This window comes from Paramacrobiotus metropolitanus, unplaced genomic scaffold, assembly GCF_019649055.1.
Source record: "Paramacrobiotus metropolitanus isolate TYO unplaced genomic scaffold, Prichtersi_v1.0 Parri_scaffold0000021, whole genome shotgun sequence".
In the NCBI taxonomy this organism is placed as follows: Eukaryota; Metazoa; Tardigrada; class Eutardigrada; order Parachela; family Macrobiotidae; genus Paramacrobiotus; species Paramacrobiotus metropolitanus.
The window spans coordinates 77077-104877 of NW_026570241.1; the positions used below are offsets into that span (position 1 = coordinate 77077).

Here is a 27801-nt window from a genome sequence, read left to right on the forward strand (position 1 = left end):
TGGTCACTGTAACTAGCTAATCATTAACCTTTCCCATCGACGGAGAAATTTACTCTATCATTCGATCGCATAGATTGTTGATGCTGCGGTGCATTCATGTTACTCACCGGTAGGAACTCCCTTATGTTTGTTTGACTATTCTTTTACCGAAGAAAACGCGAAAAGATTGAAGCAGCCCCATTCGGATCATGTAAATGCACCTAACGTAGGTAGAGTGACGGATTATCCTGTATACGAGCTGATGTTTTCCATGAAAATGATTAATAAATCTTAAGGTTGAACCGACCGCTTAAGAGATTTGGCTCGTCCTTTCGAAGGGTGCCTGCAGGACGCTCCGAAGCTAATTCGCAAATCGATAATTCGCAAATACGCTCCGGGAGACCGAGTATACTGCATTTATGGAATTCCTTGCGTAATCTCATTTGCACATTTGTTAATTTTCGTCGACCTTTTCTTAGGAAAATGCCAGAACCTGGCATGCGTAAAACAGCGAGCACTTTCCGTTACCTGCGTTCCGGTATATGGCTACTGTTATCAGCGACAATAATTCTTGCTGTGGCCATGAATGTGACCCTCGCTGGAAAACTGCCCATTGAACTGATCGCCATTGGTGGACAATCGCGAATCAATTATGCACAGCTGACGTATTGTGGCCCGGCAATGACAGTGGCCGTCGATGATGTAAACGCCTTGTACAATGACACGCTAAACTTTACTTTGAAATATCTTTTCGATGATATGCCATGGACCAGGATGATCACGCACGAATTCACCGGGCGGATGGCCGCGGACTGGTATTACCGTAAACGCGACCCATCGGCCATAAACGCTGTGCTACTCCCGGGTTGGTGTCTCAATAAATATTGAAAAGGTCATTTTCCAATCTCTTTTTTTTACAAGATTGAATCATTTTGATGTATCATGACAGCGGGAATCATTTTGCCCGATCTCAGAGTTTTTTCGGCAGTGGAATCTTCTGTTTATCACTACGTAAGTCCTTACCACACCCTTTTTGATTTTCAAACCCTTTCAAGTTTAATTATGCACATATAAACTGCTCGACTTTGAAATTGCTTGTTGCTCAAATGTTGTGTATTTTGATGATGCTTATTTTGTGTTTCACATTATTAGTACCACAACCACTCCCGAAATAAATGATAGAACAACCAATCCAACTTGGATTTCAACCGCACGGATTAATTATCCCGCAATGACTTTACTCTTCTGCGAGATATTGCAGCGGTTTGACTGGACAACTTTTATGGTCGTATGGGATGTAGGATCCGAAGAAATTTATCGGATCTACTTCAATGAAATGAAAAAGGACTCCACGACGATTGGGCAAGGACAAATCATGCCCAAGCACACAGTGATCGACCGCTCTTTTAAAGTCTAGTCAGGATGTCGGTCAAAGCGCGCACAATAGGGAGGTGGTGTTGGCTCTGAAATTCTTGTAAACACATAGATCTTTTCAGCCTTTTCCACAAATGCTGAGCAGCTATTATGCAGTGACGATACTGGCAGAGGTAAGAGCTTTCAACCGTACGACTATTTCAAGCTTAAAGTGAAACAACATAGCATTTGAGTCATAAGGTACGCAGATGCTACTGTGACCTTTCTCAAACATTGCAATTGTTTGTTGCGATCTCCTCAAAAGGTTATGAACGATTTGGGGTCGGATGGAAAGGATCATCCGTACCAGGATGGTGCGTATTTGGCAAAACAGTTCCTTAACCGCACTTTCGATCGTAACAGTAGCCAGATCTACGTGGATAGCAACGGAAGCAGGCAAGTCGATTTATACATGTGGAGATTTGATGGAAAGTTTGGAAACGGCACGCAGCAGGTAGCTCCCGTTAGCATATATCTTGAAGGTTGAAGCCCAATCGTAACACATACCTCACAAAGAACTCGCATTAAAAGCGGCAGTGTTAATTGTGGGAAATGATCTGTAACCAAACAAACTTTTCGAAGGCTTTTTTATACAAGCGTGCGGCGGGAAACCCACCATTGATTCAGTTATATGATCTGCCGCTCTGGGCAGGTGGCGGTACATGGCCGCCGCTGAACGCACCGAAGTGTGGATACAACAGTGAGCACGGTTGTCGATTAAATGGTAAATGAATACGTGACTAGCTTAATTCTGTGGTATTTTAAAGTTTTCAAGAAAGCGTTGCAGTTTCAGCAAGTTCAGTTACTTCACTGTCGGTATCGGGAGTTTTGGTCATTTGCGCGATTACAGTTTGTTTGGCCGTTTGGTGAGCGAACTTCAAATCTTTTCGACCAGCACTTTTTATCAGGTAATTCAGCAGCTAAGATGAAATTTTGTTGTTGTACTATAACTGCAGGTTTGCCAAACGATCGAGTGCGATGGCGTTGAAATCCTGGTGGAAAATCAATGAATCCGATCTAGAGTTTTCTATACGCTATTCGGCTTACGAAGATGGGGTTCCGCCAACCAAATCTCAGGCTTCTTATTCGGTACTCGTACCTACTGAAAAAACATAACCAACTGAAGTTTGGTTTTTCTAAGAATCCCTGCGACAGTAAAGCTGTACGAGCTGTATATTTTATTCCGTTTTTGTAGCGCATAGCTTGTTTCCCTTAGGCGGCTTGCAAGTACGAATACATTTCCGCCAGATGCAAAGGACTCGACGTTACTATTGAAGTGATGACAGTAGACTCAGACGGAAGCTTGATCGACCGCATCGCAAGCACTAAGGCGTTTTTGCATTTTATGGAAAAGGTACAGTATCATGTATTTCCTTAACCAGGGCCCGGTCACCGCCTCCCCCCTCAGAAAATTTTCTTTTTTTGTTTAAAGACAGATTTGGTACTGGAAATAATATAAAAATAATGGACCAATGGTCCAATGGGCGTGGCCAAAAACAGTTTAAGTATTCAATGGAAACTGTATGTTTTGTCAATGTACTGTACTTTGCATATTCTTGTACTTCTGATTTATAAATTATGTTCTGAGGCGCGGCTGCTGTTTACCTGTTATCGCTACAATCTTGCCATTTGACTAATTTATTAATGACTGCTTGATTATGCTTTTATAATCAAAAATTTTGGAAAATTTCGCCGGTATTCCATTTGATTGGATTGCACTTGTTTCTGTATTATTCTGTGTGCTGCACCGCGCAGGCGCTGATATAATTTTCAGAGTTCAATAAGTGCACTGATTTTATAAAATTTGACATTTTCAAGCCAGTTTAGTGAAGAATTCAAAACAGGAGCTTTCAAGTGTTTCAGCAGTACGATAAAATAAACGTTAAACAGCACCAAAAATGTTTTAATGGGAAATTGGGAATACATGCTATAGTAGCTACTTCAAGCGCAATACTTACTGTGCCTTGACAATATATACCGAACATAAATGTGATTCTGGGCACGCAGCTGGACCATTGTCGGTGAAATTAATTTTTTTTATTATTACGAGTACCAACTCTGTCTTTAAGCAAGAAATAAAATTTTTCTGAAGGGGGGAGGCGGTGACCGGGCCTACTTTTCTAGCTCTTCGCAGTGTTCCTCAAGAATTTCTGGGAGTACTCATTTGTCTTACCGATAGAACTGTGATTCCAAGTATGCTTGCAAAAGTACTAAGAACGGCAAACGCAACAAAACATTAGTAAAAGGCGACGCGATCTTTCGGTTCCAAAATGTAAAAAAAAAATTGGAATACAATACAATACCGCATTGGAAAAACATTAACAACATTCAATGCCTAAATTGTTTTTTTCAATCTGCAGTTGCGAACCTTGAGCCATTCCCATGTTGCACGATTTCACGGGATCACTATGCTCGGAAAATGCAGGAGCAACCTGATTGGCGTTATCACTGAGCGTGCTGGACGGGGATGTTTGTACGACATATTCGAAGGACTGATTAGCCTTGACCTGTCATTAATCAGCTCTTTAGTCAACGATTTTTTTCTGGTACACACTTCATACTAAGCAAATGTGCTCGTTTAAAAAGCTCATAGAAAAATTTAGGGTGTGCAGTTCGTACACGCAACATCGCTGGAATACCATGGCTGTTTGTGCGGTTATCACTGCCACGTTGATAAGCACTTCACGCTTAAAATCAGCGGACTGATTAACTCCCGGTTGGAAAGCAGTATTAGCAGCTTTCACGGAAACCACCTTCATGGAGGCATTTGCCGGCAGCTGTGGAGGAAAGAGAACGCCTTTTCCGTGGAACAAAAGCAGAAAGTCGATGTCTACGCCGTCTGCGTAGTGCTCTGGGAATTGCTGACAATGCAGAAATTTACCAGCATCGGTACCGTTAACATAATGGAATCGTTTTAGTACAAAACTGCAGAATATTCTTGTAGATGAATGCCACAAATCCTGTCCAGAATTCCTTCAAGCGTATCTGCACATTTTCAACATTTGTTGGCAGGACAGCATAATGTCAAGACCATCGATTAAACAGTTGCGGGGAAAACTAGCAGAAAAGTCGGAAATCTTTTCAACGTCCAGTGGTAGTACGAATTTCATCGACAAAGTGCAGAATCGGCTAAGTGATTACACACACGAACTGGAGTACGAGGTCAATCTGCGGACGAAAATTTTGATGGAAGAAATGGCCAGATGCAACGACTTGGTGGCACAACTGCTTCCCCAGTAAATATTGGTAGTCACCAATATAGATGGCAATTTGATTAAACAATGTTAGTGTTATGAACAGATGGGTTGCCAGCACGATTCGCGCCGGCAAAACCGTACCGGCGGAGCACTTTGAATGCGTATCAGTCATGTTTACGCAGTTATGCGGCTTTTCGGAACTGGTGCAACGGAGCTCACCGAAAGTACTGATGGATGCGATCGGCCAGATTGAAAGCCACATGGACAGGGTGATTGGTCTCTTTTCCAACGATGTTTACAAGGTTGAGGTCGTGGAGGATTGTTACTTGGTAATGCCTTTTCACAGTCTAAGCACAGAGTTTAGAACTGCTGTTTTAGGTACACAGGCATGTTTCCTAATGTTTAGTAAACATTAGAATGCGTAATTATTATAATTAGAAACTAGGATGCGTAATTATTCATAAAAGTATGTGTAAACATTGTTTGCACATACTTTTATGAATAATTACGCATCCTACTTTGTAGTTTGTAATTATTGGAAGAATACGAGTGAGACGGTTAAAGAACGTTTTCCGATTCTGTGGATATTCCTTGACTTTTTAGCTTGTCAGTGGATTAAAGGCTGAAAGCGGAGATCGTCATGTGCAGGTGATGGCCAACCTGGCTCTAAAGATCTTACAGACCGCACCAACATTTTGTGTTGAAACGAATTTCCAGTGGCTCCAGTTTAAATCAGGAATTCATTCCGGTTAAGAGACTTAGCCCTGTATTTCTAGATACATGCCCATTATTTGCAAGTCTAACAAACTGTGATGTTTATAGGTTCCTGCGCTGCTGGAATTGTCGGATTTCGGCGTTTGCGATACTGTCTGTACGTTCTGCGGTATAATCGCCGCAAGAGCTAAACAGCATTTTGCGTTTTAATTAATTTTTTTTTGCAGATTCGGTGATACGGTGAATACTGCGTCCAGGATGTGCACTTCGGGAATGCCGAATCGCACACAGATCAGCGATTTCATTGCAACTCTGCTAGAGGATACGAATCGGTTTGACATTGAATACCGAGGAGTCATTTCAGTCAAGGGGAAGGAGCACATGAAAACCTATTGGCTAAACAATCTTTTTGTAAGGCCTGTCGAAAATATTTGTCTCCTTAATGCTTGATAATTTGCCTACATACTTGACCACACATTTGACGGCGCAGAAACGAATCGATTCGCATCCTGCGTGATCTGAAAGCATGCGCAGTGCTTGCCGTAAAAAATGCTTTTTGTTGCAACTGCCCGAAAACTGGTTTAATAAGCAATATGTCCGCCGGTTGAATTGAATAAAAAACATGTCAGAGCAACTAGTTTCGAATCCCATTTTAGTAAATCACACTCGCTTCTCGTTGACCCTAACCGAACGATGCGCGCAGAATCCGATTATACATGGATTACCCTGCATGACTATGGAATGCTGGAACTCCTGGAAGCTACTATGAAAATATTAAGACTTTAGAGCATATCATATAATCCTTAAAGCAGGAACGCTCTATCAGGCCATTTTTCTAATTTAAAACCCTGCAGTGCAGCTGGCCACTAGTAAGGGTAATGGCAAACACTCGGAAGCGCTAAACAGCGGCTCTGGTAGATAGTAATCTTTGAAATACTTTACACAACTTGTGCTAAAATGGAAGGTGTCGTCACTATCGTGTATGCACTTGCTTCTGCATATTCAATGTGCACACTTACAGCAGTATACCGGGTATGTGAAAGTCTGCTCTCCCGTGAGTACAGGAGTGGCAGAAGAGTTTTGTGTAACCTTGAAACCTCTGCCCGCATAAAAACAGTATGGAATTTGAAGTCAGAAAAAGGATTCTTTTAACTTCACTTAGGCGCTCGCCGAATTCACTTAGACAACTATAAAGGCGGTTCTCTACATCTTATCCTTTTTTTCCCGCGCTATTTGTACGATAATTATTAGGATGCTGAAGGTTTTAATGCGACAAGGTGCAAGGTAAAGCAACTGAAAAAGACAAACCGGAACCGCAAAGTTGCGGTAAGTGTTTATCAGGCCGACCCAGTTATATTGTAGTTACAGTATATTATTGCATAGCCATCCGATGCAGATCAATAACCGCTGTAGTGATCAGTTTATCGTGACAGATGCCTCTACCGCAACAGTATGTATTATTATACCTTATTACCCGATTTTAAGTTATATTTGTGTCCCCTGGTTTTATAAAAACAACGGGTAAGACGTTCATAGAAAATTAATCATGTACGCACCGGAAGCCAGTCTGCAAAGGAGCAGCACAAACTTGTTCTGTTAATAACCTCGAACGTTACGAGTAGGTTTACCACAACATTCGCGGAACTCAATACATCAAGCATTTTAAGCAGGGAGCAGCTAATGGTGCACCTCGTCCAGGAAGCTAACAGAGGACATTTCCTGGGCAGGGATGGAGTAATCCTGCAGCAGATAGTATTCCTAGATCGCGATTGGCTGCGGCGGTTATACAAAATATGTAGCCGCAGCGGAAGGTACGGAAGTGCATACTCAGAATTAATGGAATCAGGTTGCGTACTGATGAGATTGAACATTGATTGAACATTACTGATGAGCATTACTTGGTCTATCTTACTCTTGACAATCTCGTGTTACACTGTACTGTATGCATGCCGTCAGAGTCATCAGACCCAGCTCCATTCGAATCCCAAAGACGTTTCCCGCTTCACTGCCTTTCCCACATAATGTAAAATTCGGATCAGTTTTTGCACGAACTATAAAATATAGTTGTATGAAGGTGAAATTTCATATTATATTTCATAAACATGAGGCGATGAAAACAGTATTGCATTGCAGTAACATTGTCCTTTGGATGCGCACCCGGAGAAACGTCCAGCAGTCAAATCGCGAATGGATATTGTTGCCTACTGAGGAAGTAATTTTCTGGAGCCCTAAAAGTTATTGGCATACTTACTTATTTCACGAAAACACTCCAAGCAAATGACCCCAGCGTTGTTTAAAATGCTGAAACCTGCCGTTCGTGAAACCTGCTTAATGAGTCTATTGTCCAGTTTCTTCAACCTATGGCTGCTGTTATGTGCAGCGTCCTTGGGTCCTGCTTTACCTAAAAAACTTTCCGTTGAATTAATTGCCATTGGTGGACGTTCGCGTGCCAATTACTGCGCAACTGACATACTGTGGTCCCCCAATGACCGTGGCCGTCGATGACGTTAACGCCTTTTACAACAACACGCTAAATTTTACTTTGACATATATTTTCGATGATATGCCTTGGACCAAAATGATATCGCATGAAATCACCGAACGACTTGCCGCCGAATGGTATTACCGTAAGCGAGACCCATCGACCATAAACGTTGTGCTGATCCCAGGTAGGTAAGTAAAACCCTATATGTACGACTTTTTTCGTTAAAATTTTAAAAGGTTAAATACCTTTGTGACAGCTGGACTTATCGTACGCGAGCTCACGGAGTTTTTCATCAATGGAATCTGTTGTTTCTTACCCTGTAAGTCAGTGCGCAGTGTCTTTCTCAGTGTATCCAGTACCCTAGTCTAACGACTTTCAACTTGCCATACGAAGTAGCCTTTTTATGATACTGGTATTGTGTTTCACTTTATTAGCTCAACAACCACACCAGACATCAACGACAGAACCACAAATCCTACTTGGATTTCCGTCGGACGCGTCAATTATCCCGCTATGAATCTCCTCTTCTGCGAGATATTGCTTAGGTTTAACTGGATACCTTTTATGACCATACTGGACTTAGGATCCATAGATATCTATCGAATATTCGCAAACGAATTGTTCGAAAGCTCTCTGGCTGCAGTTGGGCAAAGACCAATCTTTTGCGAAGTTAATCTGACCTATGGATACGATTTTCAGCCACTGTTGAAAAACATTCGCACTCATACTCGAGGCAAGACACATTATTCCGCACGCACAATTTCTTCTGATGCTATTTTCATTGCAGTTGTGATTCTATTCGGCAATGGCCAAGTCGTGAGGAGCTTCCTGGTATGTACTTTCACTGTTACCTTACCAGAGAAGCATAAAACCACAAATGTTCGAGCGCCGCATATTTCAACTGCAGATAGCGGCAAACAAAGCGAACATGACAAATGGAGAATACGTAAGTTGAGTAAAGTTCAAAGTGTACTTTCGTACTGACGAAGTGTACTTTTATGACGAAGTGTACTTTTGACGACCATTAGGTGTACATGGCGCTGGAAGTAATGGTTAATGAGAAAGCGTATGGGCGAATGCACTGGAAATACGACAACGAAGACGATCAGGTGCGTTTAAAGTTTTGTTTAGGCATAATACAACAGATGACCCTAACAGTGGTAAGGATGTTCTGCAGAATGCGTTCCAAGCATTCCAGTCTCTTCTGGTGATGAGGCCAGCAGACATCTATGAATCCCCGACGGGTAATGCCAGAGGTAACCTGGCACACCGATTTATGGCTCACACGGAACGAGATTTCAGTTACTCATACAGCATTGAAGACGAGGTATAAGAGCGGGAACGTCAATTGAGCAAAAATTAGTTAGCAGCAGAAAACCGTTCTTCTTTTTAGCCTTTTCCACACTTGCTGAGTAGCTACTACGCAGTGACTATAGTGGCAGAGGTAAGAACTGCAGATGCACTCGTATTTCGAATGTGTCCTATTCTATACCAATTAACGATACCGAATTGAGATCTTCACACCTCCTATTACCAACCAACGTTTGCAATTTGTTATAAATACCACGAGCACGACGGTATTTTGTAATATGTAGCCCACAGTCTCCAGGGTCGTACGGGTATAACTTCTATAATTTAGAAGCTTTTATAGTAAAACGTTAAAATCTGAGTAACCCACCCAGTTTTGTGACAAATTTTTAGAATTTTTGCAAGTGATTTTGTTTACAAACCACTTATCGGTTCACAAAAAGAAACAGGTGTTTAAGATAAATTGTGACCTTTCTCAGCAGCTATAAACTCTGATTTATCTTAAAGGTTTTCAACGATCTGCGGTCTGATGGGGAAGACCACCCGTACCAGGATGGTGCGTATTTGGCCCGACAGTTCTTTAATCGTACCTTCGATTGTAACATCAGCCAAATCTACATGGACAAGAACGGAAACAGGCAAATCGATTCATATGTTTGGAGATTTGACGAAAACGGCACGCAAAAGGCAGTTGAAATTATAGAACTTTTAAAGAGCAAATCATAATAATCATAACTTATATATATTACAGTTTTACGAAGTACGAGTATATGCACCAGTATTAATGGTCTTCATTGATTGCAGAAGTTTTTGTACAAGCGTGCTGCGGGCAGCCCGCCGATGGTTCAGTTATATGATCTACTACATTGGGCTGGCAACGGTACATGGCCGCCGCTGAACGGACCAAGATGTGGTTATAACAGTGAGCAGGACAAAATTTGTCATCCAAGCTCAGGAAGTTCAGTCACATCGGTAGCAGTATCTGTGGTTTTGGTTGTTTGCGGAGTTGGAGTTTTTATGGTTATTTGGTAAGCTTTTTAGTTATGGCTGTTTTATCACAGTCTATGCTTTTTAACCGCAATGCGCGATTCAATAGTCGAGATGTTATTTTGTCGACCATATATTGCCGTAAAATGACTGCTTGACCATTTAATCATTACGGCTTACACTTTGTAGAACTAAATGCCGGATTTGAGAATTTGTTTTTCTACTGTGATTACAGGTTTCTTAAAAGATCGAACGCCATGGCTCTGAAATCATGGGAAATCAAGGAGTTCGACTTAGAGTTTCCTGTGCGGTACTCGATTTATGAGAGTAAAATTACGCCACCAAAAACCCAGATTCCGCATTTGGTATGCGTTAGCTTAACAACGGAACCCTTTTTATGGTTTCACGAGTAGAGCATGCTTTCAGTTGCAACAAGGTACAGTGTCTTTACTGAAATTCGGACGTTTTTGAGAAACGCAATGGACCAGTTTAACGTATGAGTGCACCGGCTACGCTCTCGCCTAATCTCGTTTCTGTTCCACCTAGGGTTGCAAGTACGTTTTCGCTAAATTCAAAGGACAGGACGTTTCTATAGAAGAGATAGTACTCGTAACAGCCATGGACGGAAATGTTATCCACCGCATTGGAAGCTCTCAGGAAGTTTCACATTATATGGAAAAGGTATCACAAGTTTTATACGCAGTATATACAGTGCTCTGCATGCACAGTATGTACACTTTTTTGTGCTTTACACTGCCTAAACGCAGTTTAAGACGTTACTGATGCGCTCTGTCAATTAGGGCTGTAATTTCGTTCACCTACGTGAATTTTTTTAGAACTGCAGGATAACTTACAGATAAAAACCAAAACGCGACACGATGTATTTGTAAGGATTCACTGCGAAGAGTGACGGTTTCTTCCTATTGCAGCTGCGAACCTTGAGCTACCTACACATTGTACGGTTTTACGGGATTACCGTGCTCGCAAGTCGCAGTAGCAAATTAATCGGCGTTGTCACAGAGCGACCGGGTCGGGGCTGCTTGTACGACATTTTTGAAGGACTAATTAGCCTTGACTGGTCATTAATCAGTTCTTTGACCAACGATTTTCTCCAGGTACAGATTTAGTACGTTACTGTACTTCACTAATCCGTAGGTTTTAAAAATTGAAACAAATTTTCAGGGTGTCCTCTTCATACACACAGCATCACTGGAATTCCATGGTTGTTTGTGCGGCTATCACTGCCACATCGACAAGCACTTGACGTTGAAAATCAGCGGATTAATAAATTCCAGGTTGCAGAAAACCGTTTGCAACTTTCAGGGAAATAATCCCCATAGAGGTTTTTGCCGACAACTGTGGAAGAAGGAAAAAGCTTCTTCCGTGGAATGGAATCAGAAAGTCGATGTTCATGCGACATGCATAGTGCTCTGGGAATTGCTGACGACGCAGAAATTCACCTGCATAGGTACATACAGTATAAATACATAGAAATGAAATCACACTGGTATAAACTGACTCAGAGGTTATCTTATAGCTGATTGTAATAAATCTTCCCCGGAATTCGTTCATGGATACCTCCACATTTTTAATACTTGCTGGCAGGACAACGTAATGAACAGACCATCGATTAAGCAGTTGAGGGTGAAATTAGCAGAAAAGTCAGAAATTTTCTCGACACACAGTGGCAGCAAGAATTTTATCGATAAAGTACAGAATCGGTTAAGTGATTACACGCGCGAACTGGAGCTCGAAGTTAATCTGCGGACGAAAAGTTTAATGGAAGAAATGGTCAGATGCAACGAGCTGGTAGCACAACTGCTTCCCCGGTAAATATTTATATTAACCGATATAGCGACATAATTATTTGGTTCACGTTATAGATGTTGTCAACAGATGGGTTGGCAGCAGAATTCGGGCTGGCATTGCCGTACCGGCGCAAAACTTTAAATGCGTATCAGTTATATTCACACAGTTCTGCGGTTTCTCGGAACTCGTGCAAAACAGTTCACCAAAAGTGCTTGTGGATGTAATCGGCCAGGTCGAAAGCCACTTGGACGGGGTGATCGATCGGTTTTCTGATGACATTTACAAAGTTGAGGTCGTCGAGGATTGTTGTTTGGTAAGTTAACTAAACAAAATCACCCGGCACATAGCACTAAATTCGTGTACATCCATGGGAACTTTCGTTTAGCGCTCTCCTAAACACTTTTTTGGACTGCTTTTTGGCATTGAGTACTCTAGCCAGATGACTTGTGTACATAGGTGTGAACTCAGTTTTCTTTCCGCAATACCCGGTGGCACAAAATTTCAAAACGTTTCCCCGAATTTTCCTGAGAAGGAGAACTTTCCCTGATCTACTTACATACCGAATTTCTTGCTGTTGTAGATGGTCAGTGGAATAGCGGTTGAAAACGGAAATCACCATGCACAAGTGATGATAAGTGATCATTCTGGCGCCCGGCGCACCACCCCTCGGGTACGCACAGGGCGCTGCTTAATATAGAGGGGGCGATACTGCCCTAGCCACTAGGCCTCACCTCGCCAGTCGGCCCTTGCCCTAAGTCCGTATCACTTTGTATGTTAAAATTTTACCAGTTGTATGTATGTGCGTGTGAATGCCAACTGTCATAATTATCGTACTTAATAGTATTGTGGCCACTTAAATAAGTACTTGCTTCATCACTTGCTGGATGCAATAGTAAGACTATGCTGTGCATACCCATGAGTGATTAATTAAAAAATAATTACAAAAATCGATTGTATAATATAAGCAAAAATGCAAGTACTTATTAAATCTTATTTATCATTCATAGGATGTATTGATATAACGCAATTTGTGATTACTGTACTGTACGGTATATCGTATAATGGATCGCTAATTACAAAAACGCAAAACGCAAGTGGCCCGTAATTAATCATTCTTCATCAATGTACTAGCCGTTCAGGGTTAATATTATTAATTGCACTCTACAATTGCACTCTACTCCAAGCAGAAGTGTCAAGTTGTGAAGTGAATGACCTACTGCTGCTGCTGTTGCTGATGCCGCTTGGTGATCACACAGGCATGCTGTCTGAGGAAGATTGCGGGCCGTGTGCAAAGTCGCAGCTGCTGGCGCGGCTGCACTTCCTATTTGGTCAGCGCTCATTTGATTTTCCTGTGCAATACACTGCAGTGCAGTGATAAGTAAAAATGTTGCATGCTAGGAAAAAATTAGAAAATGGCCATTTGGCTTGCGTTCCCATGGCTGTTATCAGCGCACTGAAGCGTAAACAATGCATTGCACTACACTGGGTAGGACTGTTGCTTTGCTGCAGTACTGGCATCGTCTAAATTCTCCTGATAATTTTTTCTCTGTTAGAAATAACAACTCACAGAGTGAAAGCAAGCTCGATAAGGTAAGATGCAACGCAGACAGCTAACGCAGTCATCTCATAATTTGACTATCGGAGTATTCAGTTTATTTTGCAGTTGGGTTTATATTTGCCAGGGTAGAATATTCCACTTATTTGTTAGCTGTCTTTTTCATCTGTGCTAACAGAATAATTCTCCGTAATTTTAAGCAATTAATGCCAACCACCGTGCATACATAATGATAGCAGCGATTTTGAAATTAGTCAGCGCTGTGGTTGTAATATGTGTAATTGCTGTCTGCAGCGTAGTTTACGGTCAGTATTATCCCATCGTCGCTACCAACACCGCCGTCGCCACTGCTTGTCCGTACTTCTGCACCTGCAAGTCTAATATCTGGCAGTGTTCGAGTAGCAGTGCAATGACCTGGCCGCTGGATAATCAACCGCATGTCGTTATGAGAGGTGTAAAAATGTTGGATATGACAGGATCGGATGTGAATGTGCTTCCGAATTGGCCGCCAACCCATAACTTCCCGGATCTGCAGCTAATCTTCCTGGTCAACACAATCTTTGACGGTTACCAATGCCGCGAGCTGGAATGCTTGGAGAAACTCGGTTTAAAGATTATCGCTCCGCGATGTGGCAAAGGTAAGTTTATGCACCAACAATTATCGAGGTATTTATTAGGAATTCAAATTTATCGATAATATATATTAGTAATTTATATTCGTAGATAAACGTAATGGTTGCGCATATCCCCCGTGCTGTCCGTGGTCCACCAGCAGCTTTCCTCCAGCCGGGTTTCCAACGCTTCGGCCACTGCCGTATCTCCCCGGTGCTTTTACTACCGCAGCTACTGGTAAGGAGAAGCACACTCGTGCATTGTTATAGCACGTCTGATAGAAGCTGCAATAAAACGGCCGTTATTTATTGCCGTTTATATTGTACCTAGCTGTCCCCACCACCACCACTACCACTACCACAACAACAGCGACTGCCGCAATCAAAGAAATTGAGCAAGAACCCATTGCAACACCCGCCGCAGTATTTAGTACAACTAAGCAAGAGATCAATAGCAGCAACAGTGGTGGCACATCAGATTCGGCTTTCATGTCTTACATTGTTTTTCAATATAATATTTCCGACTCTGTTCATGATGCTCCTGCCACTTCCACCCCATTTGATTTGAATGTCCGTTCTTTGACCACCACCACCACCACCACCACAAAGTCCGGTGGAACATTAAATTATATCGATGGCAATATGAGCAGCAACATGAGCATCAACAGATCACCAGGAAATATATCTCAATCACTAAACCACACCCTCTCCACCACGGCTGTGTACGACGATGAGTTAACATCGGATACGGTGGCGACCGGCACGGCTATCACACCGTCAACAACAACAATTTTCTCCCAAAATACCACTGCTGCTGCTGCTGCTGCGGCGCCCATTCTCCGAATCGCAAATAGTACTGTTGGTGTATTGGCATCTGCCCATACGGTTCGGAATGGCAGCACCGCAATCGTCAGCACGGCTGTGCCATCGTCGCCTATGAGTAAGATTACGAGTACAACCACGACGACAACGATCACGCCGTCACCGACGACGACGACGACGACGACGACGACGACGACGACGACATATAAAGAGGACACTTCCGGCGCAACAGAAATCCCGCTTTTAGTTAGCACCCACGGCAGTGTTGCTAACATTTCGGGGCCTGAGCACAACATGTCTGACAGCTTCTACGATTTGGAGGATGTTGTTGTTGCTGTTAATCCAACTACTCAGCAGCATCAGCCATGTCAACCATGTCCGCCCTGTTTTTTAGGTCGTAGCAGTGGCGACAACGACAATGACGGCGACAACAACAGCAATAATAGCAGCAGTGCAGCCGGCCTGGAGACCAGTGGTATAATCGGGATCGCTGTGGGAATCGTCCTGATCGTTTTGGCTATCTTGGGATGTGCAGCATCACGCTACAATTTACTTCAGCGCTGCATGGCACGGCTGCACGCATACAGGACTGCCGATCCGTTTGCGGTTCGGATTCCTAGAAATCCATCTGCTCCGGCGCATCCCTCGGCTGACCCTCCGCGACCATCCACATTTCTGGGATTCCTCAACTCCAACGCTAATCTTCGAGGCCCATGGCCGCCAGGATCCGTTGCACCAACAGCTCCACCTCAACATCCAGCGCATTCAAATACTGGTAAGTATGCGTACATGCGGCACGCCTCCTAAGCTTTTATATTGCACGCTTGTTTAACTGATAATTATAAGTGGCGTTTGCAGACGCGTCGGGGTTTGACCTTAACACCACTGACCCCAATCAGGTGTGGGAAAATGTAAATTTGCGCTTGGACAACAGTATTAATCGCCTAGGTGAAAGAGTCAGCGCCATGCGGGCAGTGTTGTCTCGCGGAGAACAGCCGCATCAGCAGCCGGGAAATTTCTCTCTGGAAAACGCTTCTGAAAGCACCCCACCATCGGATTCTTCTTATCACAGCGCCATCGATCCGGAACGATACAACAACACAGGTATGAAATTGTTACTGGCGTAAATCTTTTCCCAGTAGTGAGTGGTCAACTGATTGTTTTGTTAATGTCTGTAGAACGGGAAGCCGTTAACGATAGTATGGCTCACTTTGTGGAGAATATGGATGAACGAACCAGAAGACTGTCTGCTGTGTGGAGCAGGAGCGTGACTGATCCCACCTTTCCTGCCCACATGGCCGCCTTTTCGACCAGTATTCTGTATGATACTGTTGCAAGTGGACCGGAAGGAGAGCGTCAGATGGCAGATGGAATCCGAGCGTGGCGCGAAATGGACTTGGAAGTTCGGGCACAGGGAGGTCCAAGCGATGAATTTGAAGCGCAGCGCGAAGAATTCAAACGTCGCCGTGAGCGTGTGAAAGAAATTCGGCGTCAGACACAGTAACGTCAACATCAGCTGCTTTGTAAAGGTATTTTCTGATGCATTGTACATACCCATACCCTCGAACGTTTGTTGTAATGCCAAACTGGAATTTTCAAAATGAACTGGTTTTTTAAGTTGATTCTTGCGTTGTATGGTTGCGTACCGTTGGAGCTTTTTTTGTTTTCACAATTTGTGTTATTTTTTACCCTGATTAACTTACTTTGCACACAATATTTCCGGAACTCGAGTATTTGTTCATTTGTTTTTTATTTCTTGGTTTTTCATCGGATGAACAAAACATTTCCTTCGTTGTTAACAATAGCCGGCTGGTCACCTAAGTTTCCCCACACGTACCCAGTTGAATTCGTTAGTTGATTCCTTTGATCGTTGCATCATGAAAAGTTCAACTTTTACACACGTTTGCAAACAAACGAATTAGCCTGACATGATAAGCAGATCATGCATAACTTTCCGCTTTTTCGGACAATTACAGTCGAGCAGCTTCTACAATGCGGGCATTGAACAAATTGATTGAAGTAATTTTTCATAACCTGGAAGATGTGCCGGAGATTAAAATGGCGGTATAGTTCCAAGTAGGTGTATTTCTGGTATACATCATTTGCAAATCCTCGCGGTAAATCAACTTCTGTTCCGGTGCGTGTAATGGCTGTTGTTCGCAAAGCGCTCTGAAAATATGTGTCCAAAGGGACGAGACTTTGCTCCATGAGGTTTTGGAATTGGTAAAAGTTTACAACGCGTGTTATGTTGATCAGCGTGTAGCGGTAGCGCAGAATGGGCTTGGGGAGAGGCTACGACAAAAAATAGAACGTGACAGGTAACAGAAAATTTAAAATCGAGCATGCTGTTATGTCTTACCAGAATTATAGAACCCGTCTTAGTGCAGAGCTGCAGCTCGTTTCGTATCTGGCCGGTATCGAGATATCCACTATACTGTTCGCTGCTTCTTGCATCAGGGTGCTTTGGCGGAGTAAAATAATTGTCATCATTGCTGTTGTCGGGAGATGGGGCAGTAACGTCGTCAGATGGTGGGTGAGGTGAATTATATGGTGAACGATATCGGTCAGTCATTCTGGATCGCCGGAAGCTATATCTATACCGTCCGTTTGCCCTACTATTATATTCACTGCTCATGATGCTACCGTCGTCGTCGTCGTCGTCGTTGCTGTCTTGGAGACAGAGGCAATGCGGGGCGGAGAATCCAAAATGTCCAATAAATGTCGAATATAATTTACCAGGAGTTTTCGAGCAAGTAGCCTAGCAGCATCCGTTTTTGCCAGGTGTGTTGTAGACCCACTTCCAATTATAAAAATATCTTCGTTGGCAATGGCCGCCTGATAATTGCAGTTGCTCGCGTCAATGGACGGAAGTCGGCGGTATTCCAAATCAAAGCCGAGTATATTTGCCAGGCTTTCCGCTAGTGCCTGATAAGGTGGGAGCGTTCTTGGAATAAGAGATACGGAAGGATCTGGTGTGGATGTTGACTTATTGATGGCGATGGTGGTAGTGGTGGTGGTGGTGGTGGGGGTCGTTGTATATCCTGATTGCTGCTGCCTTCTTTCAGTATCCAACACTTCCAAGATTTTGGTATGATAATTCCGCAATAAAATAGCAAGTAATTTTTTAGCCGCGTCCTGCTTGGCTGTCGCTGTTGACTTTCCAATACCTATTGCAAAAATGTGCTCAGCCAAAATACCGGCTTCGTGTTTGCAGCAAAACGGCTCGTTTACTTTCTTCGGAACACTTTTGTAGTTAATTTTAAAAGATAAAAGTTTCCCGATAGCATTAACAATAGTTGTAAAGAAGCGGCGCACCATTCCGGAAAAGCGCAAAACTCCATTGACTGCAGCGTCAAGCTCATGAGACTGATAGCTGTTATATACGGTTTGTACGGCGCAACTACTTAGTTCCAATGCTCACATGCCGCGCTGAACCTTGCCGCATTAGCCCCCTGGACTGATAGGCCGGCCTAGTGAGATAGCACCTCCCAGCATTTCATCCCTGCTGTGAGACGTCCAGCCGAGTATAAATGACAGACACAATGCCGCCACAACTGCGCTCTATTCTTCCATCACCCTGTATAAAAGCGGTGCATGATCACAAAATGACATGTAAATAAGGATTTGGCTTTTCAGGATCTATGACAAATTTCTTCTCGTGACCGGATGCGGAGTCAAATTATCAAATCATAAACTGGTGTCTAATCCGGAAGTCCACCAGACTGCAGAATATTTTCAGGCTGTGGGGTATTTGATTGCATTTTGTACGTGGAATTAATCAGAAGCCCTGTCATTGGTGCTGCCGCTGCTGCTGCTGTTAAGAATTAAAGACCAACTAAAAGGTAAGAAAGGTGCAATGGCGCATAGAAAGATAATACCAGCAACCGCCGCGTAAAGTCGGCGAAAAGCTTCCTTTCTTAAATCGCTCTATACTGACATTACGTCACCGGGGTATCTGGGTGGAACGATGACTCTGTACCGCCTTGCTAAGGAGACAGAAAAAGCTAAGCACCTGACGGTGACCTTACAGGACGTTAAAGATTTTCTTTCTGAACAAAAAACGTATACGATGCATAAGCCAACCAGAATAAAATTCAAGAAATTGAAAAATCTTTGCGTTGGCGTGGATAACGTTTGGCATGGTGACCTAGTGGAGCTGCAAAAAGTTAAAAAATTTAATGAAAAGTTCCGGTACATCCTAACGACAGTAGACTGCGTTAGTCGTTTTGCTACATCTTACCCGCTAGTTGACAAGTCGGGCGAATCGGTTTCGAAAGCGCTAGATATAATTTTTCAAAAGCGTCGGCCTGTTGTTTTCGGTGAGAATATTGAGACTAAGTGGTGCTATCTTAAACTGAAAAATGCTTTTCTAAGTGTCGATGTTTTCAGTTACCGATGCGGGTAAAGAGTTTATCAACGAGAAAGCAAAATCTGTATATGCCAAGTACGACGTCCGCCACCAGATATCGTCTTCAAGGTTTAAAGCAGCGTTAGCGGAACGGTTTAATCGAACTCTAAAAACGACGCTGTTTCGCCATTTTACGTTCACAAAGAGTTCCAACTGGTTTTCTGCGCTTCAAAATATTATTCAAAACTATAACGGAAGCATACATAGCGCTGTAAAAATGAAGCCTGCAGTAATCACGGTCAAAAATCAGTCTCAGTTGTTTAAGCTCGGCCAAGAAAAAAAGTTCATCAAGTTGCAGAAAGCAGCATTTAAAGTTGGTGATAGAGTCCGAATTGCAATTAAGAAATCTACGTTCAGCAAGGGATACACGCAAACGTTTTCCGATGAAATTTTTCAAATTTCCGAAATTTTATATGGGCCGGTAATAACGTATCGTCTGCAGACGCTTGATCGCGTACCAAAAACTGTTTTGGAAGGCAATCGACCCGTGCACTTTTATAAAGAAGATATTTCTAGAGTGGGGTCAGGAAGAAAGAAATATTTGTGTAAAATGTTATTATGAGTTGGAAATTTGTACATGTTTAAAATTAAATTCGCTATTTTGTAGGAAAGGATGATGGAGGGAGGATTTTATACTGTACTGCATAGCGGAGCCTCCGTGGCTTACGGCTCCCTGGTACTTCGCAACACCGCTACACAATTTTCCAATAAGCAACAGTTGCCAATTTTATCCTACTACGAACAGCAGGAGCCTTGGGAAGTTGCCCTAGTCAGAGCGTACAGTTCAGCAAAGCTGAGCACCATTCCACCTGAACAGCGGCAGCTGACAATCTGTGTTAATACTGCAGCCAGCCAGCTATATTTGGATGCTTACCTTCCGGAAGCAGAATTTGACAAAACACCAACGGACTTTGTTGCTGCCGTGTCAAAAACAGTCCACATGATGGTCACCAATATGACTGGCATAATCGCACCGTTAATTTTACTGCAGGAAGGAAAGTTACATTGGCTCAGTCAGAATGAGCAGGTTCAAATTGTAAATAGAGGAAACTTGTTGTCCGTCGTTTTGGGTCTACTCTACGATGACGATTCCGGACTGATGCGCCAAGAAGTCGCCGCGAGCGCTTTTTTTCACGATCAGAACTTCCAGAAGTACGGAGACACCCGCCATATTCGAAATCGGCTACCGGTGGACACACAGCGGGGACGCAAGCAAGTCATTCTCTGCATGAATCAAGTAATTTCTTTTGCTTTTGGAAATCGTACGGAGAACATTCTTGCGGTGGTCAGCGTGGAGGATTTGCAGAAAGGTTATGAGCCTGAAGATCGTATGTATGTCCCTGTCAAAAACTGGTTTTACAAATCGAACCCCACCATAACAATCCAATCAGACTGGAAAATGCAATGGAACGAGAACGCTCTGGGAGAGACCACCCTGACGCTCCATTACCGGAAATGCCATCCTAATAAAGGAAAAGCAGAGAAAATCTGAATCCTTCTTTGCAAGTAACAAACGTTGATGCTGTTAAAAATTGCGCTTTTCTGGTCAAACGGATGTGTGTCGCGTGCTTTTTTAGAAACGGAAATTGTGAAAGTTGATGTTTGTCTGTGCGCGAGTTTGTTAGAAAACGACGACGACGATTGTGCTTCTACGGCCTAACTGACTGCGAGTATAAAAAGAAGAAAAACTCATCGCTCAACATTCAGTATACGTTAGTAGTTGTTTTCTTATATCACCCCCGAAAACGGCGCGCTATCGGAGAAAAACAAGTGGGAAAAGAAGAAGAAGGAGAGGGCGCATAATTAAGCGAACCATTGTCCAGTCGACGGCTGTAATCGGGCGTGGGCCGCCATTCAGCACGAGAAAAAAACGACGTGGGCGCCGCCGACGCAGACGAAGAGGTGGTTTTCGAACCGGACTGTTTCAAAAGGTCACTAGAGGGAAAAGTCTAGCTTCATTAGTGTAGCTAACTAAATCATTAATCATGGCTAGCCTGAAAAATCAATCTACAATCGAAAAGTTTCCGGATGAGCTTCAACTATTCGATCCACCGGTATCCCAGTCTATAGTAGAATCGCATCATTACACGACAATTATGCCGCTGAATCAAATTGTTAACAACACTGACGTTATTGAGTTTCTGATTCCTGCTACTGAATACTATTTAGACCCTTCGGATGTGCTGCTGAAAATGAAATGCCAGATTTTGGATCGTGACCCTACGAAAGTTCTTGGAGTTATCAAAACGCTGCCACGACCTGCACCGGTAACACCCATGAGAACCGCAGTTGTACCCAATCAGCAGGCTACAACTGCACAATCAGTGTCAGGTGTGGACGGGAGTGTGGTAGCTGGTGGTGGTGCATCCAATGCCATAGCACCACCACCACCGCCACCCCCTCCACCACAGCAGCAACCACCACCACCGCCGCCGCCCCCCGCTCCACTAACACCGCGTCTTCATCAATCAACGGGGGGTGCCAGTAACAGCAACGCGGGGGTGGGGCAAAGTTATGTTGACAATCCTCTAGCCGACCCTTCCATTGCTAGTCTAGTACGAGAGTTAGATCCCGCGGACAGAGGTCACTACACCAACGTATTAAACACTCAGGGTGTGCGCGATGCAGCTCCGGTCAACCTGCTGTTTTACATGATGTTTGAACGCGTGGAAATTGAAATAAATGGTACACCTTTTGTGGTCAGTTACAATAATTACGGCTACAAAGGCTATATGCATACGCTGCTTAACTATTCTCGAGGAGTAAAAAAACATCTGCTGCAACCCATATTGTGGTTCAGAGATAAGTTAAGCCGGATTCAACCACAGAACACTATGGATAGTGTGGATTTAACTAATCCCGAATTGAATCAAGGTCTTTTGGCGCGCTACGAAAGAACGAAAGAGGGGAAGCCATTTGAAATGGTAGGGAAAATAATGCACGAGTTGTTTTTTCTGGAACAGTATTTGCTGCCGGAAGTTTCCATTCGAATCAGACTTTTCAAGCGCAATCCTTCTTTTTACCTGATGTCGGACGATATTGCACCAAACTATTACCTTAATTTTGTGGATATGCGACTTATTGCTCGTTTTGTTAAAATATCACAAAAAACTCACGACCAAATTCAAAAACGTCTCTCATCGCAGCCCACCATATACAAAATGTATGCAGCAAGTGATGTTCGCAGCCGGGCCTTAATTCCTGGTCAGCGACAATACACGATTGACAATTTTTTCGGCTCTGAAAAAATACCGAATAGAATTGTTTTTGCTATGGTCACCCACGATGCGTACCTTGGAAACTACCGAAAAAACCCGTTGAATTTTCAACATTTTAATCTTGAAGAAATATCGCTGATTGTCGATAATCAGATTCTGTCATATAAAGTTGATTTTGCGAATGGGCACTATGCTATGCGTTAGCATGCCAACTTGGCAACAGAGATTATGCCTGCTCTACTGACACCTCGTACGCCGATGTTTCCTACGGAACGGTATAAAACTTGGGCAGTCTTAAATGCGTTTTTACCTCTATTTGTTTTTGTGCATGTTATGTTTTTCAGAGCATCTTCCCGTTTGACTTAACCCCCAACCACGATGTTGATGATATTCCGGTTGAGAGAAAACAACTTGCTCGATTAGAGCTTAAGTTCGCTATGCCCTTAGAAGAACCCGTCGAACTGCTGGTTTTTTCTGAGCAGCCGAGGATTTTTCAAATAGACAAAAGCAAAAGATTCATAAACGTTATGTGAAAGTCGTGAAGAAAACTGTTTTATTAAAAATAATGATGTGCTACCTTAAAGTAATTAAAAAGCCGCCAAAGAGTCGTTGTTTTCTGTCTTTATTAGTCAAACAGCAAGTCTTGTACAACAAAACAATAATGTCAACAACAGCGATTCTTACAACAGCACAAAAAACTGCATCCGTCCAGTAAATGATAAAACTGCACAAACTGTAAATGTTGCATACTCACAAAACCGACTTTTAATTATTATAATTTTCAAAAAACTGGTGCAAAATTTTACCTGACAGACAGCTACTTGACACCAACAGAGGCTCTATATACGCCACCTTCTTTACAAAGGCAGAGTCGGTTAACAGCTGTTTATAAGCATGATAGACACGACCGAGATCGTCAACAATAACCTGTTCTGGATGTGATAAACCATCCGCTTGCTTAATCATGCGCCGCAGGGCCTCCATCGGTTTTATGTCCATAAAATACGTTAGGTCTGGGATAATACAGGGATCCGGGACGGATTCGCAGCTGGTTTCGATATTTTTCATCCATTGCATATCGTGTCCACGGGCACTGCCGTAGGCAAGGTCAGAAAGGATATACCGGTCGGTAATGACAATATGTCCGTCGGCTAATTTGCTACGGATCTCATTAAGGAGAATATGGCGTCGCGCGGACAGGATAAGATAGGTAGCGCGGGTATGAATAAGGTCACGGTCAGATAAGGCAATAACAGAGGCACGAAACAAATTGGATAGTGCTGGTTGGCTCATGCAATCCGACATAAAGTGGTTACTATGTAAGGAAACCTTATATCCCATGCTGACAAGGGTGTCAGCAAGTAGGGCAGATTGTGTGGTTTTTTCGGCGGTGTTAATTCCTTCAAAAGCGATAAAAAACGGCTTTTGCTGCTGCTGTTGTTGGTTCTGTCGCATTGGATACATGACGGCAAAAAGCTGAAAACAAGAAATGCGACTTTCTAAATCACTAATTCGATTTAATACAAGCATATAACCGAGTTAAAATGATCTGTATGGAGAAGTGTGACTTACAGGTCATTCATTCAGCTTCATCCGCTTGGACGGCGATGGTTTTCCCCCGCTGGCATAGCCACTCCCTCCAGCTGCTGCGCCTTTGTGTTGAATGGCCGGTGCAATAGCTAGGGCAAGTCTATCGGCCAACTCGCTCACGATACTTTTGAAATTATGGTAGTAGGAGGGATTTTTCTTCAAGAAGTCGACGAAGGCCACATGAGAAATCCACATGAACGCTGTGTCGCGAAAGGTCCAGGTTTCACGACTCATATCCGTGGAATGGTGCGGGGAATTGGGTAAGACGCTTTTCCGTAGTGCACGTATTGTGTTTTGCGCACCATTGATTCGGCCCGGATTCAGTACACTCGCAGGGTCAAGAAAAGCAGGTAGCGGATTTTCAGCAAGGCAACTGGTTGACAAATTTTTACCCGGCATAGGTGCTTCTTCGCTGGAGCGTAGTTTATTGTTGGCGGCGGCGGCGGGGGTAGCGTGCGTGGTGTCCATTGGCGAAGATGGTGGCGTTATCGGTACGGTAATGAATGGGTCCATAAATTCACGGTGAGCATGCCCGTTATGGTCTGAGGGAATGTAGAGGACTGAAGACATCGGCGGCTGCGGCACTGCCGATAGGTGATTTTGCTCTGTTGGTAAATGCATCATTGAGGGCGATTGATATTCGTGCTGTTGTTTCTGCTGCTGCTGGAGCTGGTCGGCGTGAAAGGTCATCCCATTCGTAGAAGCAAACGGCGCAAGTGCCAGATTCTGCATTTGGTGGTCGGAGCCCGCCGGATGCCAGTGTGGAAGCTGTGCTGGTGGTGGTAGTGCTAGCGGCGCCGGAGCCGGTGGTGAAACTTTGTAGAGAACGTAGTTTGGAGGAGTATGTTGCTGCGGGTGTTGCAGCAGAACCTGATCCGCCTGCTGCTGGTGTGGAAAAGCGGATAGGAACTGGCTGAGAGTGGCTGCACTGGCGGCAGCTGACATGTCGGGCGCCGCTTGCTGATAGATATTGCGCAACTGCGGGTTTGGCACGCACATGCTGTGTGTAAACTGATGCGGATGTAACAATGGCAGGGACTGATGAGGGGGAGTTTTGTGGTCTGGCTGTTGCTGCTGCTGTTGCTGCTGGACTGCGAATATACCATCCGCTGTACTTTCATAACCAAATGGATTTTGAATATAACAGCTTGCCATTACGTGATGCTGTGGCGCTGATGCTGATGACGTGATAACTGGAGTGCAGGCTGTTGTCGGTAATCCGCTAATAACGTTGCCTCCGCTTCTGCTGTTGCTGCTGCTATTACAAGGAGACTGTGTCGGCAAGAATAGTCCTTCGTCGATAATACAAACTTTATCACATGTATCAGGCATAATATAAACCAACTTCGATCAGACTAGTAGCGATGATCAAGAGTGCAAGTTTTCCAAAAATTCTCCAGTGTTTAAATAGACCAAAAAAGGAAGAGAAATAGGCTCATCCAGGAAATATGGAGGAGGAGCCATAGCAAGCAAACAGATGTAGCAGCGAAAAGGATAGCCGGGAACCCCCGGTGCGGTTGCCAGAACAGATGCGTATATAAGCTCCTGCTGAATAGCATATCGTTATTAATGCAATTATTGGCACGCCATGGCAAGTGACGCGAACACTAACGATGATGTTATTAACGACGACATAGCATGGGGCAATAGTAAAGCGAACAACACTAACGTTAACAACAATAAAACTGAGGCTAATACTATCCACAACGACAACGACAACGATGATTCAGAAAGGCGAGAGCCTGTGTTAATAGCGTCTTGGAAGAGGCTAGTTATATTCCCTATCGAGTGTGACGAAGGTTGGGAGAGGTATAAAAAAGCAGTTGCTTGCTTCTGGACACCAGAGGAGATTAATTTTTCCCACGACACACGCCAATGGCCATTGCTGAGTCAGTTTGAAAAAGATCTTCTAGGAAACGTGCTGGCCTTTTTTGCTGCCAGTGACGGGATAGTTATGGAGAATTTAGCAGAAAATTTTCTTTGCGAAGTTCAACTGCCCGAAGTCAGGGCATTTTATGCTTATCAGATTTTCATCGAAAATATCCATAGCGAAACGTACTCTCTCCTTATCAATACCTATTACCAAGATTCTGAAGAAAAACAGGGACTACTACAAGCTATCATGACTAACTGTAATGTTATAGAAAAAGCGGAGTGGGCAACTCAGTATATTCGCGATCGAGAGCGTTCTTTCGGCGAAAGGCTAATTGCTTTCGCCTGTGTCGAAATGATTTTTTTTTGTGGGGCGTTTGCTGTTATTTTTTGGTTTAGAGGCCGTGGCATCCTACCTGGGCTTACGTTCAGCAACGAATTAATAGCTCGTGATGAATCTCAGCATGTTGAATTTGCTTGTTGGTTGTATTTACAGTTAGTGAAATTTAAGATTCCACCTGAAGTTATCTACCGGCTGGTGCTGGAAGCTGTGGAAATAGAGTGTAGGTTCTGGGAAAATGCGTTTACCCATCCTCTGCGCGGTCTTAACGAATCATCCATGAAAACCTATGTGATGTTTGTTGCCGACGTTCTGCTGAAGATGTTGGAAATGGAGCCGTACTTTAAAGTGGAAAACCCCTTACCCTACATGGAAACAATTTCACTAGAGGGAAAAACCAATTTTTTCGAAAGACGAGTCTCCGAGTACCGCAAGGCTCATGTTGGACAGAGCAGCGACGTGATGCGGGAATTTACAACAGATGCAACGTTTTAGATATGTTTAAGATGTTGATGGTTTTATTAAATGTTTTGTTTTATTTAAATCGCATAAACAAGAGAATAAAGCACAATCTGCATTAACAAAAAGCGTGTTATTCGTAATCATCATGTAAAAGTATATTTTCGCAAAACACTCTTGGCGGTCTCTTATCGTATGGATGATACATTTGGTAGCGATGTACGCGACCATGGCTGTAGTTTTTTAAATACTCCAAGCACTGTATTTCCTCCCACTTTCCCGTCCAATTGCATTTAGGATGAGCGCATTGTATAATGTTGGTGGGATGGAAGCCGTGGGCGAGCAGAAATTCGATATCATTCATGTCAGGCAATTCGCCGTTATCAAATGTCCTGCGTCGCATCTTATAGGTACGTCTGCGACGGGCGCCCCACTCTACGGGATCCGGGTCGGTAAGCGAATAATCTTTTAGATCCTGGCATTCTCGTTCAGCGTGATGAATTATGGCCGCTGTATCGCGCCAATAGAGTTCTTTTCTGCAGCGATTGCAGCGCACAGTCCCTTTGAAGTTGTATCCCCACGAAGCAAGAACAAACCGTGTCCAGTCGGATGTGCGAAACATGAGCAGAAAAGCCTCTTTGTGCTGCTGATATAGCGGACAAACTGCGCCAGTGGCGGGAGTGAAAGCTTCTGGGTCAGCAACGATTGAATCAGAACCAGCAGCGGCAGTAATGGCGGCATCGTCAGCTTCCGCCAGCAAGTGCCGTTCGTCGTAATTAGTGGCATCGTTATCATCACGTTTAACAACTGTCGCTTCCCTGTTTTGTGTTGCAGCTGTTGAATCCATAATTAAAATGGTGAAAATGAGCAGCTGCAGCGCAATGAGTAGACTTCATTTCGACTTAATGCAGTTGTTTATATATAATAGTAAAAACACCGGTATACAATAGCGAGATCCCCCCTGGGAAGGAAGCCACATCCTTCCGACTGATGGTGCACCGCAGGGTGCAATGCATTCTGTATTAACAGCGTAT

General features: G+C 43.6%; 2 protein-coding genes across 2 annotated transcripts; both read left to right on the plus strand.

Annotated features, from left to right (window-relative positions):
- The first annotated feature begins 561 nt into the window (after positions 1-561).
- LOC129586452 (atrial natriuretic peptide receptor 1-like) lies at positions 562-8333 on the plus strand. The gene is made up of 15 exons (XM_055479713.1): positions 562-844; positions 1281-1369; positions 1658-1846; positions 1975-2116; positions 2180-2258; positions 2349-2481; positions 2609-2746; positions 3753-3938; positions 3996-4281; positions 4337-4628; positions 4693-4918; positions 5193-5337; positions 5412-5460; positions 5531-5714; positions 8223-8333. Exons 1-15 carry the CDS (start codon positions 562-564, stop codon positions 8331-8333), a joined length of 2532 nt encoding a protein of 843 aa, XP_055335688.1.
- Positions 8334-8581: 248 nt separating this feature from the next.
- LOC129586453 (uncharacterized) lies at positions 8582-9822 on the plus strand. The gene is made up of 6 exons (XM_055479714.1): positions 8582-8619; positions 8696-8734; positions 8817-8897; positions 8966-9115; positions 9182-9232; positions 9604-9822. The coding sequence occupies exons 2-6, from the start codon at positions 8717-8719 to the stop codon at positions 9820-9822; spliced, it is 519 nt and encodes a 172-aa protein (XP_055335689.1). The 5' UTR covers positions 8582-8619; positions 8696-8716.
- The last annotated feature ends 17979 nt before the right edge of the window (positions 9823-27801 follow it).